At 44.3% G+C, this 15,363-nt stretch overlaps 1 protein-coding gene across 7 annotated transcripts in view; it reads right to left on the reverse strand.

The window, feature by feature from the left end:
- Positions 1 to 15,363, reverse strand: part of adgrl1b (adhesion G protein-coupled receptor L1b) — a 36,367-nt gene that overhangs the window by 4,523 nt on the left and 16,481 nt on the right. For 2 of the 7 annotated variants that reach the window (XM_039683874.2, XM_039683891.2), the window contains exons 5-22: positions 11,585 to 11,599; positions 10,259 to 10,466; positions 9,360 to 9,624; positions 8,061 to 8,388; positions 7,615 to 7,911; positions 5,445 to 5,548; positions 5,180 to 5,365; positions 5,063 to 5,101; positions 4,800 to 4,980; positions 4,528 to 4,650; positions 3,912 to 4,117; positions 3,629 to 3,802; positions 2,468 to 2,677; positions 1,198 to 1,418; positions 1,054 to 1,120; positions 875 to 966; positions 285 to 453; positions 57 to 212 (exon numbers count right to left, since the gene is read on the reverse strand). In XM_039683874.2, the coding sequence (XP_039539808.2) occupies positions 57 to 212; positions 285 to 453; positions 875 to 966; positions 1,054 to 1,120; positions 1,198 to 1,418; positions 2,468 to 2,677; positions 3,629 to 3,802; positions 3,912 to 4,117; positions 4,528 to 4,650; positions 4,800 to 4,980; positions 5,063 to 5,101; positions 5,180 to 5,365; positions 5,445 to 5,548; positions 7,615 to 7,911; positions 8,061 to 8,388; positions 9,360 to 9,624; positions 10,259 to 10,466; positions 11,585 to 11,599 (3,041 nt within the window). Of the gene's footprint in view, positions 1 to 56; positions 213 to 284; positions 454 to 874; positions 967 to 1,053; positions 1,121 to 1,197; positions 1,419 to 2,467; positions 2,678 to 3,628; positions 3,803 to 3,911; positions 4,118 to 4,527; positions 4,651 to 4,799; positions 4,981 to 5,062; positions 5,366 to 5,444; positions 5,549 to 7,614; positions 7,912 to 8,060; positions 8,389 to 9,359; positions 9,625 to 10,258; positions 10,467 to 11,584; positions 11,600 to 15,363 lie in introns of all 7 variants that reach the window. The other 5 variants (XM_089132674.1, XM_089132672.1, XM_089132675.1 and 2 more) reach the window with 3 other exon arrangements.

Consider the following 15,363-nt stretch of genomic DNA (forward strand, 5'->3'; position numbering starts at 1 on the left):
TGAGTAAACTCCTGATATTTCAGACAGTGTAACATCTCACAGACACACACACATACCTGTCTTTGAGCAGGCGCGTGTCGTGATTGGCTGCCGCCGTAGTAACGATTGTTGCCTCGGTGGGCGGAGCTCTTGAGGGAACCATGGGAACCGGTGGAGGAGGCGTGGCCACAGCAGGGTGATTGACGCAAGCATTTGCCGTACTCTTTCTGCACCTGTTAAACACACAACCCTGTGTGAGAAACCAGGTTAGGAGGCCAAACACACACACACACACACACACACACCTTCTTCTGCAGGGCGCAGTGCAGGAGGAAGATGAACATGCCGTGTAGAGCGTTGAAGGAGGTGAAGAGATACGCCATCACTACACTGTTGTCATTGATGAACAAGAGGCCGAAGATCCACGTCAGAGACACCAATAACAGCAGCGTCACAGAACTGACCGTCCAGCACCTGCACACACACACACACACACCGTTACTAACGCTTTCATGATGCCGTCCACCCAAAGTTGCTATCAGTACATAAAAATAAATATACTACAAAAACATGGCAACACTTCTCAATAAGGTTTCATCTGCTAACGAACACGTCACAATATTCCTCATTTAAATAATTAATGCGCATAATAAAGGGACGGGGCCTGTTTGAGTTCATTTCGATTCCTCTTATTGATTCCTTTGTGAGCATTTCAATATGAGTTTAAACCATTCAAGCATTTTATGTTCATGTGTGACAGGTCGCACGACGCTTTCGCTCCACTGTCCTTCACGAGGTCCGGGTTCGGGACACCACATCAACATCTGAGCCTGCCTCACTACTCTCCATTTAAGTGTGTGTGATCACTTTAACAGCAGGGACACGTGACTCTTACTTGATGTTGTCGAAGCGGCTGGAGTCCGGTTTCAGTACGGTGGAGTGACGCAGCATCCGGTGCACAGTGATGACCAGCACCACCAGGTTCAGCTAAACACAAGAGGTCAAAGGTCAGACCAGGTATTAGCAGAGCCGAAGATACTCATTTCAGAGCCAGTGCATTAAAACGAGTCTCACCAGGATAACGAGGGAGGCGGGGCCGATAAACGTCCAGATGAAGTAGTTATCCACCCTCAACCAGCAGCTACAAACACACAGAACATTTATTACACACACACACACACGGATGTCATCAGCACGTGCTGAGGGAAACACACTCACGCTTTGGGTCCTCCGTAGCTCCTGTAGTCGATGGCGGTGGAAATGGCCACCACTAGCGAGGGGAAGCCGTACGCGGAGAGGTAGTAGTACTTGCGCCGAGACGTCTCGCTCTCGAACACCTCCACCATCAGCACATACAGCTGAACCGTCTCCATGCAGAGCCAGCAGAACACCGACAGCAGGAAGAAGTGCAGCAGGCCCGCCAGGACCGGGCACACAACCTACACACACACACACCTGATGCGTGAGCTGATGAGGTCTGGGTTAGTCTGATGAGGTCGGGTTTAGTCTGATGAGGTCTGGTTTAGTCTGATACAGTCCTGTTTGCACTAATGGGGTCTGGTTTAGTCTGAAGAGGTCTGGTTTAGTCTGATGAGGTCTGGTTTAGTCTGAAGAGGTCTGGTTTAGTCTGATACAGTCCTGTTTGCACTAATGAGGTCTGGTTTAGTCTGAAGAGGTCTAGTTTAGTCTGATACTGTCCTGTTTGCTCTAATGGGGTCTGGTTTAGTCTGATGAGGTCTGGTTTAGTCTCATGAGGTCTGGTTTAGTCTGATGAGGTCTGGTTTAGTCTGACGAGGTCTACTTTAGTCTGATGAGGTCTGGTTTAGTCTGATACAGTCCTGTTTGGACTGATGAGGTCTGATTTAGACTGTACTGATTTAGTCTAATCTGGTCTGATATGGTCCGATTTTGTCTAATGTGGTCTGGTTTGCTCATAGGTGTTCTGGTAGAATCTGGTTTGCATTGAGGTGTTCTGGTTTACCTTGTACAGTTTAATTTGGTCTGATATGGTAAAATTTAGTCTAGTTTGCTCAGATTTGGTTTTACTGTCTAATGTGGTCTGGTTTTGTCCATCGTGGTCTGATATTGTCAAAGTGGTCTGGTTCAGTCTGATACTATTTAGACTAATGTAGTCTGATATGGTCTGATTTTGTCTAATGTAGTCTTGTATGATCCAATTTTGTGTAATGTGGTCTGGTTTTGTCTGATTCAGTTTAGTCTGGTTTGTTACAATGCAATCTGGTGTGGATTTGAATAGTTGAATGTAAGCTGGTGTGGTCTAATTTGCTCTGAAGTGGTCTGATTTTATCTAATGTGGTCTGGTTTAGTCTGACGTGGTCTGATATTGTCTGATATCTGACACAGTTTAGTCTGATGTGGTCTCAGGTGGTCAGATTTTGTATAATGTGGTCTGGTTTAGTCTGATATGGTCTGATGTAGTCTGATGTGTTTTGGTTTAGTCTGATGTGTTCTGAGAAGGTGAACTCACGGTGTAGTGTGTCTTGTCCATGCCGATGAGGAAGAGCAGCTGTGAGATGAAGAGCGTGAGGCAGAGGTTCTTGTGGATGGTGGTGCGGTCGCTCTGAAGACCCCTGAGGCAGCAGAAGGTGGAGATGCAGAGAGCCAGACACACCAGAGAGATCACCATCCCCACCCATGTGATGACGAAGAGGATCAGGCCCTGAACGCCTCCGGGATACTGGGAGAACAGCAGAGCGAGAGCGACACATATAAACAAAAATGTGAAAATATATACAAATGAATGAATGATAATATCAACAGAAACAACAAAATAAAGTCTTATACCGTTTAGCCTGATACGTTCTGGTTTAGTCTGATGTGATCTAAGGTGGTCTGAGGTGGTTTGGTTTAATCTGATGTAGTCTGACATGGTCTGGTTTAGTCTGATGTGGTCTGGTTTAGTCTGATATGGTCTGATATGCTCTGGTTTAGTCTGATGTGATCTAAGGTAGTCTGAGGTGTTCTGGTTTAGTCTGATGTGGTCTAAGGTGGTCTGATATGGTCTGGTTTAATCTGATACAGTTTAGTCTGATGTCATCTAAGGTGGTCTAATATGGTCTGGTTTAATCTGATACAGTTTAGTCTGACGTGGTCTAAGGTGGTCTAATATGGTCTGGTTTAATCTGATACAGTTTAGTCTGATGTCATCTAAGGTGGTCTAATATGGTCTGGTTTAATCTGATACAGTTTAGTCTGATGTGGTTGGTTTAGTCTGATACAGTTTAGTCTGATGTGGTCTAAGGTGGTCTGATATGGTCTGGTTTAGTCTGATGTGTTCTGAGGTGTTCTAGTTTAGTCTGATGTGGTCTAAGGTGGTCTGAGGTTGTCTGGTTTAGTCTGATGTAGTCTGACATGTTCTGGTTTAGTCTGAGGTGGTCTAAAATGGTCTGGTTTAGTCTTATGTTGTCTAAGGTGGTCTGAGGTGGTCTGGTTTAGTCTGATGTGGTCTAAAAAGGTCGGGTATGGTTGGTTTAGTCTGATGTGGTCTGATGAATAATACATACGATAAAATTAAAACTAAGAACAACCAGCTCAGAAAACAAAAGCTCAGTAGAGGGCAGAGCAGACGGCACACAATGCCCTACATTACTGATGAGAAAACAGGCGTGTGTGTGTGTGTGAGACTCACGGCGGGCTGCTGGTGGTTCATGAGCACAGCGAAGTTGGTGAGATGCGAGCAGGCGCAGGTGGTGTGTGTGTTGTTGCTGTGTGTTCGTCTGCAGCCCTGAGATGACCACTGGCCCGTCATCGAGCGCTCAGAGTAATTCCAGAACGAGCAGTTGGGACTGAAGTGGTTCTCCAGCTGACACACACACACACACACACACACACAAACGTACAGATTAGGTTCTGAAAATGTTTTTCATTGTAATCCCTAGGGTGATGTGGAGATGATGTGTGTGTGTGTGTACCTGCAGGTGTCGCAGTGTGAACTCGACCGGTTCGGTCAGGAACACGCGACTCGACTCTTTGTTCATGGATGCGGAGATGATGTGTGAGTTGACGGCCAGACTGTGTCCTCCCGGCTTCGGCTCGCCAACCGTCTTCACCGTGGCGTTCAGAGTCGAGAGAAACGCCCCCAGGTTCTTATAGAGCGTGAAGACCACCTTCACCTGACCTGATGGACACACACACACACACACACACAGTCTCGTGCTTAGATGCGCTCAATACGACTGATTCAACTCACATTTACTCGTAATGCGCTTTTCACAACACACAAGTCGGGTCCACGTTACACTTTACAGAGATCTGTTATCAGAGGAGGCTGTGTCTAAGTTATGTATTTCAGAAATATACAAAATCACAGTTAGCGAAAAATACATTCACTTAAACAGTGTGCTAATTGAAGGCAGAAACAACGAGCTCATTAGTAATGAATACTTGTTCGTTAACAAATGATCATGACATTTAGAAGAATGTAGCATTGGTGCTGATCCCACACATTTCTCAAAATAACCCTCATCATCACACACACACGCGCGCATGGTGACTGTTGCCATGACGACGCTGAGATCAGAGACTGACCGTTGCGGCTGTACTGTTTGATGGTGGACGAGGACACGTGGATGATGCTGTCACTGTCATACGAGTTCGGGAACGACAGATCCTTCAGCTCCATCTCTGTGTTCAGCACATACACCTCCAGATCTGAAACACACACACACACACACACACAGAGTAATGATGCTGATCAATGACACTTTCCTCACAGAGAATTCTAATAATATTTCAGCATTATTATTGTATTTTGATCAACTGTGTGTGTATTTGTGTGTGTGTGTGAGACGCTCTGCTACCGATGTTGGGCGCGCGGTCGCTGAAGTGTCCGCCGTACAAGTTGTTGGCCAGCAGAAATGCCCCCTTCTCCACGACGTCGAGCATCATGGTGGCGGTGTGAGACTGTTCTGTGGCGTTCATGTCCTGCCACGACTCCAGCGCCTCCAGACGCAGCAGGTTATCCACCGTCTGCACCACCGCCTGCACACACACACACACACACAGGTCATCCACCGCCTGCACACACACACATGTTTGAGTAACGTGTCTGCTGTATAATTACCTGAATAAACGCTCGGCAGGTCCGTTCTCTCTTCTGAAGCTGAAAAACACAACAAAACTGTGTTGCTCTGATAGTGTGTGTGCGTGTGTGTGTGCGTGTGTGTGAGTGTGTGAGCACCTTGTTGTAGTTGCGTGTGGCCGACTCCTTGTTCCCCGGTCGTAGCGCCTGTAACTGAGAGTCCAGGATGTCCAACAGCTGCTCCATCAGACGCACAGAGGAAGTGACATCACCAGCATAGACACGCCCCCGTGTGTGATTGACAAGTACAGCAGCGATATGGGCTGCGTTCTCCCCACTCTTAATCTACAGAGATAAGAGAGAGAGACATCAGATATCTGTCTATCTATCTGTCCATCGCCTTGACCTCTGACCTCTGACTGACCTTCTGAGCGACCTGGCTGACCCAGGGTGATGTGCAGTTGCTGAGATCGGGGCCTCTGGGGCTCCACACCACTTCATCAGACATACACTGATACGAGGCGATTCCTGAAGAGAAGAACAAAACAGAAATAATCATAAACGGAGCGACTGCAGTGAGGTCATCACTAGGGTTGGGTATCGAGAATCGAGTATCGATTGGAACCGGGACTAACTTTTCGTTTTTCCCGGAATCGTTCAAAAGTTAAAATTTCGATTCCTAGTTTCGATATTCACAGTCCGCCGAGCGGAAAAAGAAACCGCTGAACAACACCAACGAAGAAGCGTCTACCGGAAGTGTTGGCATAACCGCGCGAGTCGAACATGAGTAGCTTACGTCGGCGGTCCAAAGTGTGGCTTCACTTTTCTAAAAATAACGAAATCTCGGCAAAATGCAAAATTTGTGACAAAAGGAGTATTTCCTTCAGAAAGGCCGTTGGTTAGCAAGGTTAGCTTAACTTTTTTGACCCCGCCTCTTAAAAGAATCAGAATCGAGAATCGCTAGGAACCGGAATCGAAACAAGGAATCGGAATCAGAATCATTCAAATTCAAACGATACCCAACCCTAGTCATCACCCACGCGCTAATAAACGAAACATCCCAAACAAAAGAGCTAAACCTTAGAAGAGCCGGTAAGACCTGAAACACACATCAGTGGAAAACGTTTGTCATTTCCCAGCAAGGGTTCATTCAGAGTGTAGAAGTCAACACAAGGACACACACTTATTTGTTTCCAGATTAAAATATGAGGGAAACGTTTTTAATCACTTTTATTGTCATCATCATGTCCCGTTAATGGTCCTGCTGTGTGTCAAATAGAAGTTTAGTAGTCCCTCAATTAAATCTGCATGCAAAATAATCATAGTACGATTTGAAAACAGCATTTAGTTTTAAATGAAGTTCATCACATCACTCTGCAGGAGAGTGTAGCTTTAAAGCTAACATTAGCATATGACCTTCAAGTGCCTTGATGTAGTGCGTGTGATCTGCATCAACTCAAAACACCACTTGCCTCTAATAATAATGCAAAATACGCTTTAAAATAGGCTTTTTTAATCGAAATATTGACCTTTTTTTTACTTTGGTAAAGGTTTTGGCTCTTGCTGTGATCCACTTGAGCTGCTCGCGGTCAGAAACGAGCGCAGTGGAAGTGAATGAGAGTTTCCTCTAGTGGAAGCGTTCGGTACTGCAGCTACTCATCTACTGAGATATCAAGCTCAAATTTGGAACTTATTTAGATTTATTTACTTTGATTTTCTTGCAGTTTTAGAGTAAAACATATTTTTCAAAATATAGATTTCATATAAAAACTGAAAATAGTATTTTTGATCATTTTTAGTTAGAAAAACTTTTTAAGTTCACCTTTTTAAACTTTTTTTCACTTCAGCAATAATTTGTCAAGTCTCGTCTTTGAAAAAATATCCAACTACAGTCAGTATTTAAAGCATTGAAGATTTACAACGGTTAAAGTTGGGAATTACATTTTCAGGTCTATGCTCAAAAAGTGAATAAATGGATTATAAACACAGCGTAAATATCATTTTGTACCATACAATCCACTAAAAATACTAAATATTAAATAAAAAACACAATCAAACTAAAACAGTACATTCCTTTAATTGAAATATAAAAATATAATAAAAAATCTGTAATTTTTGACCGGCACATGAAGAGCACCAGAGGGTTTAGACTGCTCTTACGTTACGAGGATACTCGACATTTAATTGTGTGCGTTACTTTCCGCTCAAGTGCGAAAGCGAAATCGATTCTGTTTCACATAAACACGCAACAAAGGGGGTCAGTCCATAATGGGAAGCGGTAAGCTAACACACAAAGACACACCAACTCTTGAAGCTCCGCCCTTTGTGCCGGGAGCAGCAGCTCATTTGCATTTAAAGGGACAGACACAAACAACGCGTTTTTGCTCACCCTTAAAAAGGGACAATTTTAACATGATATAAAATGATCTGTGGGGTATTTTGAGCTAAAACTTCACATACACACACTGGGGACATCAAACACTTATTTTACATCTTGTTTTACACCGCCCCTTTAAATATATTTAACGTGTTAAACTGTAAAAATATGCATCGCAACGTTGACAGCCCTAGTTGTAACACAAGCATGTACTGACCGAGGGATCCTTTGGGACAGGGTCTCTCCACGGTCTCCCCTCGGTGGGTCGGGGGCCACTGGACCCCGCGCGTCACGCGACTCTCACACACGGGTGTGCGCGGCCCCTGCGGGCGGCGGGGGGGCCTGACGGTCACCGGGACTGTAGCTGTGATGGGACGCCCTGCCGGAGCCCTGTTGATGGCTCCCACCGGGTGAAAGGTCACGGTCGGGGTGGAGGTGGAGGTGAAGCTCAGAGACACCGTGGTGGAGAGCGAGTTCGGCGGAGTGGTGGAGAGAAGAGGGGTCGAGAGAGGATCTGAGAGAGGAGTAAAACACCAGTGCAGTGAGGTTACAAACAGCAAACAAATGGAGTCATTAATGTCACACTGCAACTCTGTATATCGCATTATATTTTGCAGTATATTTCCACATTTTTTGGTGTATGGTTTGAGATTGTGAGGTTACCTGTGGTGGGCTGCGGCGGGTTGAACTCCAGCGGGTAGCGAAGGACGATGTAGTTGTTCCAGACGTACAGCTGGTTGTCTCTGGGGTTGTAGCTGATGGACGAGATGTGCTGGTACGGGTTTGGGAACGGGATTCTCACCGGCTCCTCGCGGTTTCGCCGCGTGTCGTAGGCGTACAGGATCAGGTCTCCGCCCACCTCGCTGTCATCGTCCTGGTACACGGATCGAACCGCGTACAAGATGCCACACGCCACAAACGCGTCGGACGCCATGCGCTTCTCGAAGCTCGTCTGCCACGTCCCCTCGAAACGCAGCGTGTACGGGTTCACCTGAGACACGAGCCAATCGGATTATGGAAAGAATTAGAATGTACATTTCCTGAAGAAAATGTGAGTGGTGCTTGAGGTGGCAAAACTCGGCACTCGGTTGCTAGGGTGTTGTTAGGCGGTTTTTGCAGGTGGTTTTTATAGACTTCTTAACACTTAGTTAGTTCTAAAAAGTCCTGTTTGCTAGCATGAGTCAAAAGAGCCAACCCCCATCTCTGTACGATGTTCCGATGTAGAGATATAGTTCTTGCTAAATGGTTGCTAGAGTACTCTGTTTGGTTGCTAGGGAGTGGCTTGGCAGCTGCCAATGATGTTACTTCAAAGACTTCTTGACAGTACGAATGATATAACCAATCCCAATGCCTCTATAACATTCAGATTTAAAGATATCCCACTTTGGGTTTGGGTTGCTAGGGTGCTCTATATGGTTGTTTGGGTGTGGTTAGACAGTTAGCAGGGTTTAACCAATAGACTGGATGTCTGCCTAAAGCAAAACAGCCAAACTTGTGTATCTCTATGATGCTCTGATGTTCTCATCTATTTTTCAATGGAAGTCTATGGGATGGTTGCTAGGGTGCTGTAACTGGTTGCTGGGGTGAGGTTAAGAAGATTTTAGGTTATTACTTATTGGCTGCTTGATAAGATGAGTCAAATGAGTGAGAGAGAGAGAGAGAGAGAGAGGGGGGGGTACTCAGGCCCTGCATGTGTGAAAACGGCAGTTTAGAAAATTCTGCAATATTAATTATATGGGACTTTTTCGTCCACTGTGCAAATACCGTACATCCAATCACTTAAAAAAAGTCACAGCACACCTCTTCTCAATAATCCGCACGATTTGACGCCTCATTCATGGGTCTATGCAAACGGTGCAGGAGGAGTAGTGTGCCAAACTTGACGAGTAAAAATAGTGATTTGGCAAGCACCACTAATAACCAATCAGAACAGTGCAGAGAAGACGTAAACAGGAAGTTTACCTGGCTAACAACCAGGCGTCCGCTGTTGGCTTCAGTGGCGTATATGACCCAGAGCCCGTGTTCATCCACGGCGAGGTCGATGTCGGACTTCCCGCCCCAGCGGTACGGCGACGTGTCGTGATAGTTGGCGTTTGCGATAATGGCTTCGCCACTCTTGATGCGAGTTCGCAGGTCGTATTTCACAATGTTGCGTGTGCGTTCTTTATTGTAGAACACAGCTCCGTCATACACGACAAAACCGGTGCCGTCCACTCGACTCGGCAACCTGTCGATTTCACAGAAACATTACAGTATTCAACTCACATTTACTCGTAACGCGCTTTTCACAACACACATCATTTCAAAGCAGCTTTACAAAAAAATGCACGAGTCCACATTACAGTTCATTACAGAGATCTGTTATCAGAGGAGACTGTGTCTAAGTTATGTATTTCAGAAATATACATATACAAAATCACAGTTAGCTAAAAATCTATTGATTTAAACAATGTAATAATTAAGGACGGAAACAATGAGCTCATTGACATAATGAAGACTTGTTTGTTAACAACGGATCATGACATTTAGAAAAATGTACCACTGGTGCATGTTAATGCAGTAGCATTCATTATGTGGTCGCATTCACAAAGCCTTCAAAACCAAATTTAATTGCGTAAACCAAGCGACAACCTCCCGGCCTCTCTCGAATCAACACTGAGCGCCTTAAACTCCTCCACTGGCCACTAGAGGCGCTGCAGAAGAGACTCTCTCCCATAGACACACATGTTAAAATGCCCAACTGTACAGCAGAAAAACACACGTTTACAGTCCGGTGCTAAAAGTGGTTTTGGTCTATATCGCTAATGTTGTCCTTCGTGACGGGGCGACTTATTTTTGAACCGTCTATGGCGTACACTCACTTATAGGTGGTGGTGACCCTGTTTTGGATGTAGTCGTCCCAGGAAGCATATTCATACAGCATATCTGTGCGATAGGGCGTCCAGGGCATCACGTACAGCCTATCGCCCGCTTGCAGAGGGTCTTTACACCACGCCCCCGACTGATGCTCCGCCTCCCGCACAGAACTTGGCTCCAACACTCGCATTAATGTCCCAGGACACACAAAAACTAGAGATGGAGAGAGACAGAGCGATAACAGAGATGAGCAGGAGTAGGGGATGAAGTGTATTAGACTATCAGATCCTATAAACAGATCTATTCTATACACACACACACACACACACACACACACACACACAAACACACATCTTACACTACCTATTGCTGTATCATGAGTGCCTGTGTATGTGAGAAAGAGAGATTTAATTCTTAAAAGATGGAAATACAATTTCATTACAAGAGTGTGACAGCATAGATAGATAGATAGATAGATAGATAGATCGATAGATCGATAGATCGATAGATCGATAGATAGATAGATAGATAGATAGATAGATAGATAGATATAAAAACAGATAGATAGATATAAAAACAGATAGATAGATAGATAGATAGATAGATAGATAGATAGATAGATAGATAGATAGATAGATAGATAGATAGATAGATAGATAGATAGATAGATAGATAGATTTGTTTCTTTGTTTGTTTGCTGTCTGGTTTGCTACATTCCACTTTTGGTTAGAGTATTTGAGGTAGAGTCACGAGAGAGGGGGCGGGGCTACGGGAACCTTGGAGCCAATGAGATGCGGGTTAGTTCACACAGAGGACAGGGATTGGCTGGGACAGCTGTCACTCACGTCACATCCACTCACTCAGGTCAAGCACTTCAGGAACACGGCATGTGCACACAGTTACTAAAAGAGAAGGAGTTGTTTTCTTTTTAAATGCTAAATAAACGACAACAGGTCCTGAGGGAAGCAAAGGGATGAACAGAGACACACGTGTTGTTTGGATCTGAGGATAAATGAGCTTCAAACAGCAAGCAAATCAAAGGGGAGAGCAGAAAACAAGTGAGTGCGTGTGTGAGAGAGAGAGAGAGAGAGAGAGAGAAAGAGAAAGAAAAGAGAGAGGAAGTTCATCCTTGTGTTTGTAAGGTGTGTGAACAAGAGAAGGAGGAAAATGAAGGAGCTGCATCAAACTAGAGCACATCACAAGGGCCAGGGAGAAAAGAGAGAGAGAGAAAGAGCGAGAGGGGGAGAGAGACAGAAAGAGAGAGAGGAAGACAAGATGAGGAGATGAAGAGAGACAGGAGAGAGAAACTGCGGCGTTAACATGGTCTTTACCTTTTTGGTCCACTTCTATTCAAGCGTTGAAATAGAGAGGGGGAGAGATGTATAAATGAAGAAAAGAGAGAGACAGAAAGAGAGAGACAGGCAGAAGGTGTGCAGAAGAGAGAAAAAAAGAGACATTTCAGTTCAACAGCAGAGTCTTCCGTTTCTTTTCAAGCTTAAAGGTCAAGTGAAATTCATTAGACATGAGGAGAAACATGAGGGAGAAAGACAAGAGAGAGGGGGACAAAACTATTGCAACGGAAAGAGAGAGAGAGAAAGGGGGGGTGGTTGGAGAGAGAGAGATAGAGAGAAAGAGGGGACAAAACTATTGCAACAGAAAGAGAGGGGGGAGGGGGGGTGGAGAGAGAGAGAGAGAGAGAGAGACAGAGAGAGAGTGATGGTATGGTAGGGTAAGGGACAGGAACTATAGCTATGCCTCAATTAAACATCACCAATCTTGATGTGGTGCTCATTTTAATAATCTGAAGAATTATGAATATTCATTAAGTGTTCTGCTGTCTTCCCTCAATCACTCTGTCCACTCTCCATCCCTCCATCTCCCACCCAAAGAAACGAACAAAAAACAAACCAAGTAGAAGCGACCGAGAGACCGATTCAACACACCTGCTGCTGAAAATATAAGATTATTAGAGACATCCACAGACGGACCTATTCACACCAGAGCCAGAATCGTCCCGGCGAACAGGGAACACAAGGCTCTCTCTCGAGGTAAACGTTCTTTCAGCAACATTAACAGAATGAAGTTCTCAAAACATTAGCACACAAATATTATTTATTCATACATCGTGCATCGTGCATCACACATTGTTTCATAACGCTCTGAGAACGGTTTATTAACGTATTGGGAACGCGAGAAAATCGCTCTTAGAGCATATTTTTGTTAGCTGGGTAGACACTAATAAACTAAATTTATAATTTATTTTAGGAATGTGATCAACGAGTTATTATAAACCAGACAGATATTTTTGTATAATGAATATTATAGACAAGACCGGAAGGCCTTTGAGGGGTAGAGCAGGGCAGAGAGAGAAGGAAATCAAAATAAACGCGCTGTGCGTTCAGGTGCATCCCGTAAAACTTCAAATAATAGCCGAGTCCCAAATAGACGCCTGTCTCTTTTACACGCCTGGTGTGGCTGCAGGGTTGGGTAAATAACAGGTCCGTTAGATAGTCCGCAAAGCAAATTTTTGTCCCGCCAAAGCCTTTTTTAATCGGTGAGTGATGTAGAATAGCGGCCGCGTACGCGCACTCTCACGTCTTCAAACAACACGCGCGCTGTCTTGCTCTCTCTCCCTCGCACATTAATCAAAATCAATTGACACGATAGTAAACGGTTGGAAGACCGCAGTTTCAGGTGGTGCATTCAGACATTTTTAGAGATGAACAACATCTCAATAGTAAATTATAAAGGCCTGTCTCATATAGACGCCTGTCTCAAATACAAGCCGGTGCAGTTCGAGGATTTGGGAAAATAAAAGCCCGGGCTACTATTCGAAGTTTTACGGTAGTTGTTCTCCACTCTTCTGAGCTATGCCCATTATTGTGTGATAGTACTCTTACGTAGCTTCCTCGACAGGTGTAGGGCGTATTATATTGGTCCTATGAGCTCAGCCATTGGCTCTCTGTGAGCCTCCTTGGCTTCTCCGAGCGATGTTAGGCCTCCTCCCGCTAGAGAGAGTTATCTTTATTGAGGCCTCTGCTCCCAGAGCTCGGCTAGGATCACGACTGAGAGTTGCAGGGTCTCTTGAGCTTCCTTGCAAGATTTCCTGTGTGCGGGGTGTTGTAAGGTCTCGTCTTGATTTAGACAGTTGTCGCACTGAGCCCTCCACTCTTAGAGCTGGGCTAATGTTTGCTAAGCTGTTATGCTCTCTGTGAGCCTCCTTGGCTACTGCGAGTGATGTCCTCCCGCTAGAGAGAGTAATCTTTATTGAGGCCTCGAGCTTGTCTAGGCAGAAGGGTAGTACACTAGGTTGTTAGGCCCTCGAGGTGCCTCCTCGGGCACTGTCCTTGGTGTGGAGTGTTGCTAGGCCTCTCATCATGAGAGTTGTTGTTTATCCAGTCTGAGGAGTTTGTGGTCCAGTTAGACTGAGTTCTTTAGCTTGGTTCTTAGCCCTTTCTGAGCTTGCTCGGTATTGCTTGGGCTAGGGCAGGGGTGCCCAACCCTGCTCCTGCCGATCGACTGTCCCGCACAGTTCATCTACAACCCTAATCAAACACATCTGCCTTTAATATTCAAGTGATCCTGAAGACCTTAATTGGTTGCTTCATGTGTGTTTGATTAGGGTTGGAGATAAACTGATTGGCAGGAGCAGGGTTGGGCACCCCTGGGCTAGGGCATTGCTAGGCCTCTTGTTTGAGGCCTCTACTCTTCAGCGCTGTCTGAACAGAAGTTCTGGTTGTTAGGCTCCTTGAACGCTGGCCTGAGTATGAATGTTTTTAGGCTTCCTCTCTATAGAGTCATCGTGTTGAGGCGTCCGTTCTTGAGAAGCTCTGGTCTATGAGTGCTGGTGCACCTTAGAGACGAGGACTCCGCCAATACGGCATATCAGATTCATACCACTCCATTTCAGAATAGCGCCAATAATATCCGTTAAAATCTCATTTACAACCAGGCTTTTTATATCGAGTAGGTGCTTATCACCTAGCATATTTTACTCTGAATTTGTGTTTATTTGTATGCATACTATTATTGTATTTTGTTTTCTATGTATCATTAGTATTATGTTTAAGTTCTTTGTACAACACTTTGGGTATCTGTTGGTGTATTAAATTGTGCTTTATAAATAAATAAAGAAGGGCACTCATCTCTTCAGTATTGAGTTCCACATAGCGCCCCCTAGAGGACGCAGCACGAGTTCCCCCTTTATTATTTATATGGATTTTTTAGGCTGTATACCCGGAAACGATTCTGAAGGGAAAACGCAAAAGTGGTGTTGCGTCTTTACTTTTTATTCTGCGTTTAGACGAGTGTTTTGTGTGGGAAATCCGCGTGCAAATGGTGACACAAAAGTGTGTGAAATTCAATGTAGTATGTACTTCAGGCGGCTAGGAGTGCATACTACAACAACACCAAGTCAACGCGTCTGCGTACAACCTTCACTGTCAAGCAGACTTTTGCGTTTCTACCGTTTGCACGGGAACGCGGCGGTGGGGCGTTTTTAAGATTTCCACTCTGGAGGGTGGTTTCACTTTTTTTGCGTGTTTAAGCCTCAAAAACGCCGTCGCCGTGTAAATGAAAGGCACATCCGATAAAATATTTTTACGTTTTCACCCGCGGGCGTTCTCGTGTAAACAGGGCCTTAGTATGTAGGAGTTTTCAATTTTAGTGATTTCATTTAAATTTTAGTTTAATTTTATTGAGCATTTTGTTGTTTTATTAGTTTTTGTTTTGTTTTTTAAAATATATATATATATATATATATATATATATATATATATATATATATGTGCATATATAGTTTTGATAATTTTCTCAGTTTTAGTGTAGTTATTTTCAGTTTTAAATAAGCCAAGACATAAAACATATTCAATCTAATATATTGAAATTATTATTGAAAGTATAATTGAAAGTTTTTAAGAATATACAGTATATTTTATAATATTTCAGTAAACATGCACACATTTCAATAAACATATCGTTTTTATATAGTTTTAGTTTTGGTTTTAGTTAATGATAATAACGCTGATTGTGCAAAACAACTCAAAGCATGTGAAAGACCGCAGCGTAATTCACTTTCAATCAGTTATGATGAATTTCCATGAGAATTTCC

The sequence above is a fragment of the Pimephales promelas genome, chromosome 6 (assembly GCF_988280905.1).
Source record: "Pimephales promelas chromosome 6, fPimPro1.hap1.1, whole genome shotgun sequence".
NCBI lineage: Eukaryota > Metazoa > Chordata > Actinopteri > Cypriniformes > Leuciscidae > Pimephales > Pimephales promelas.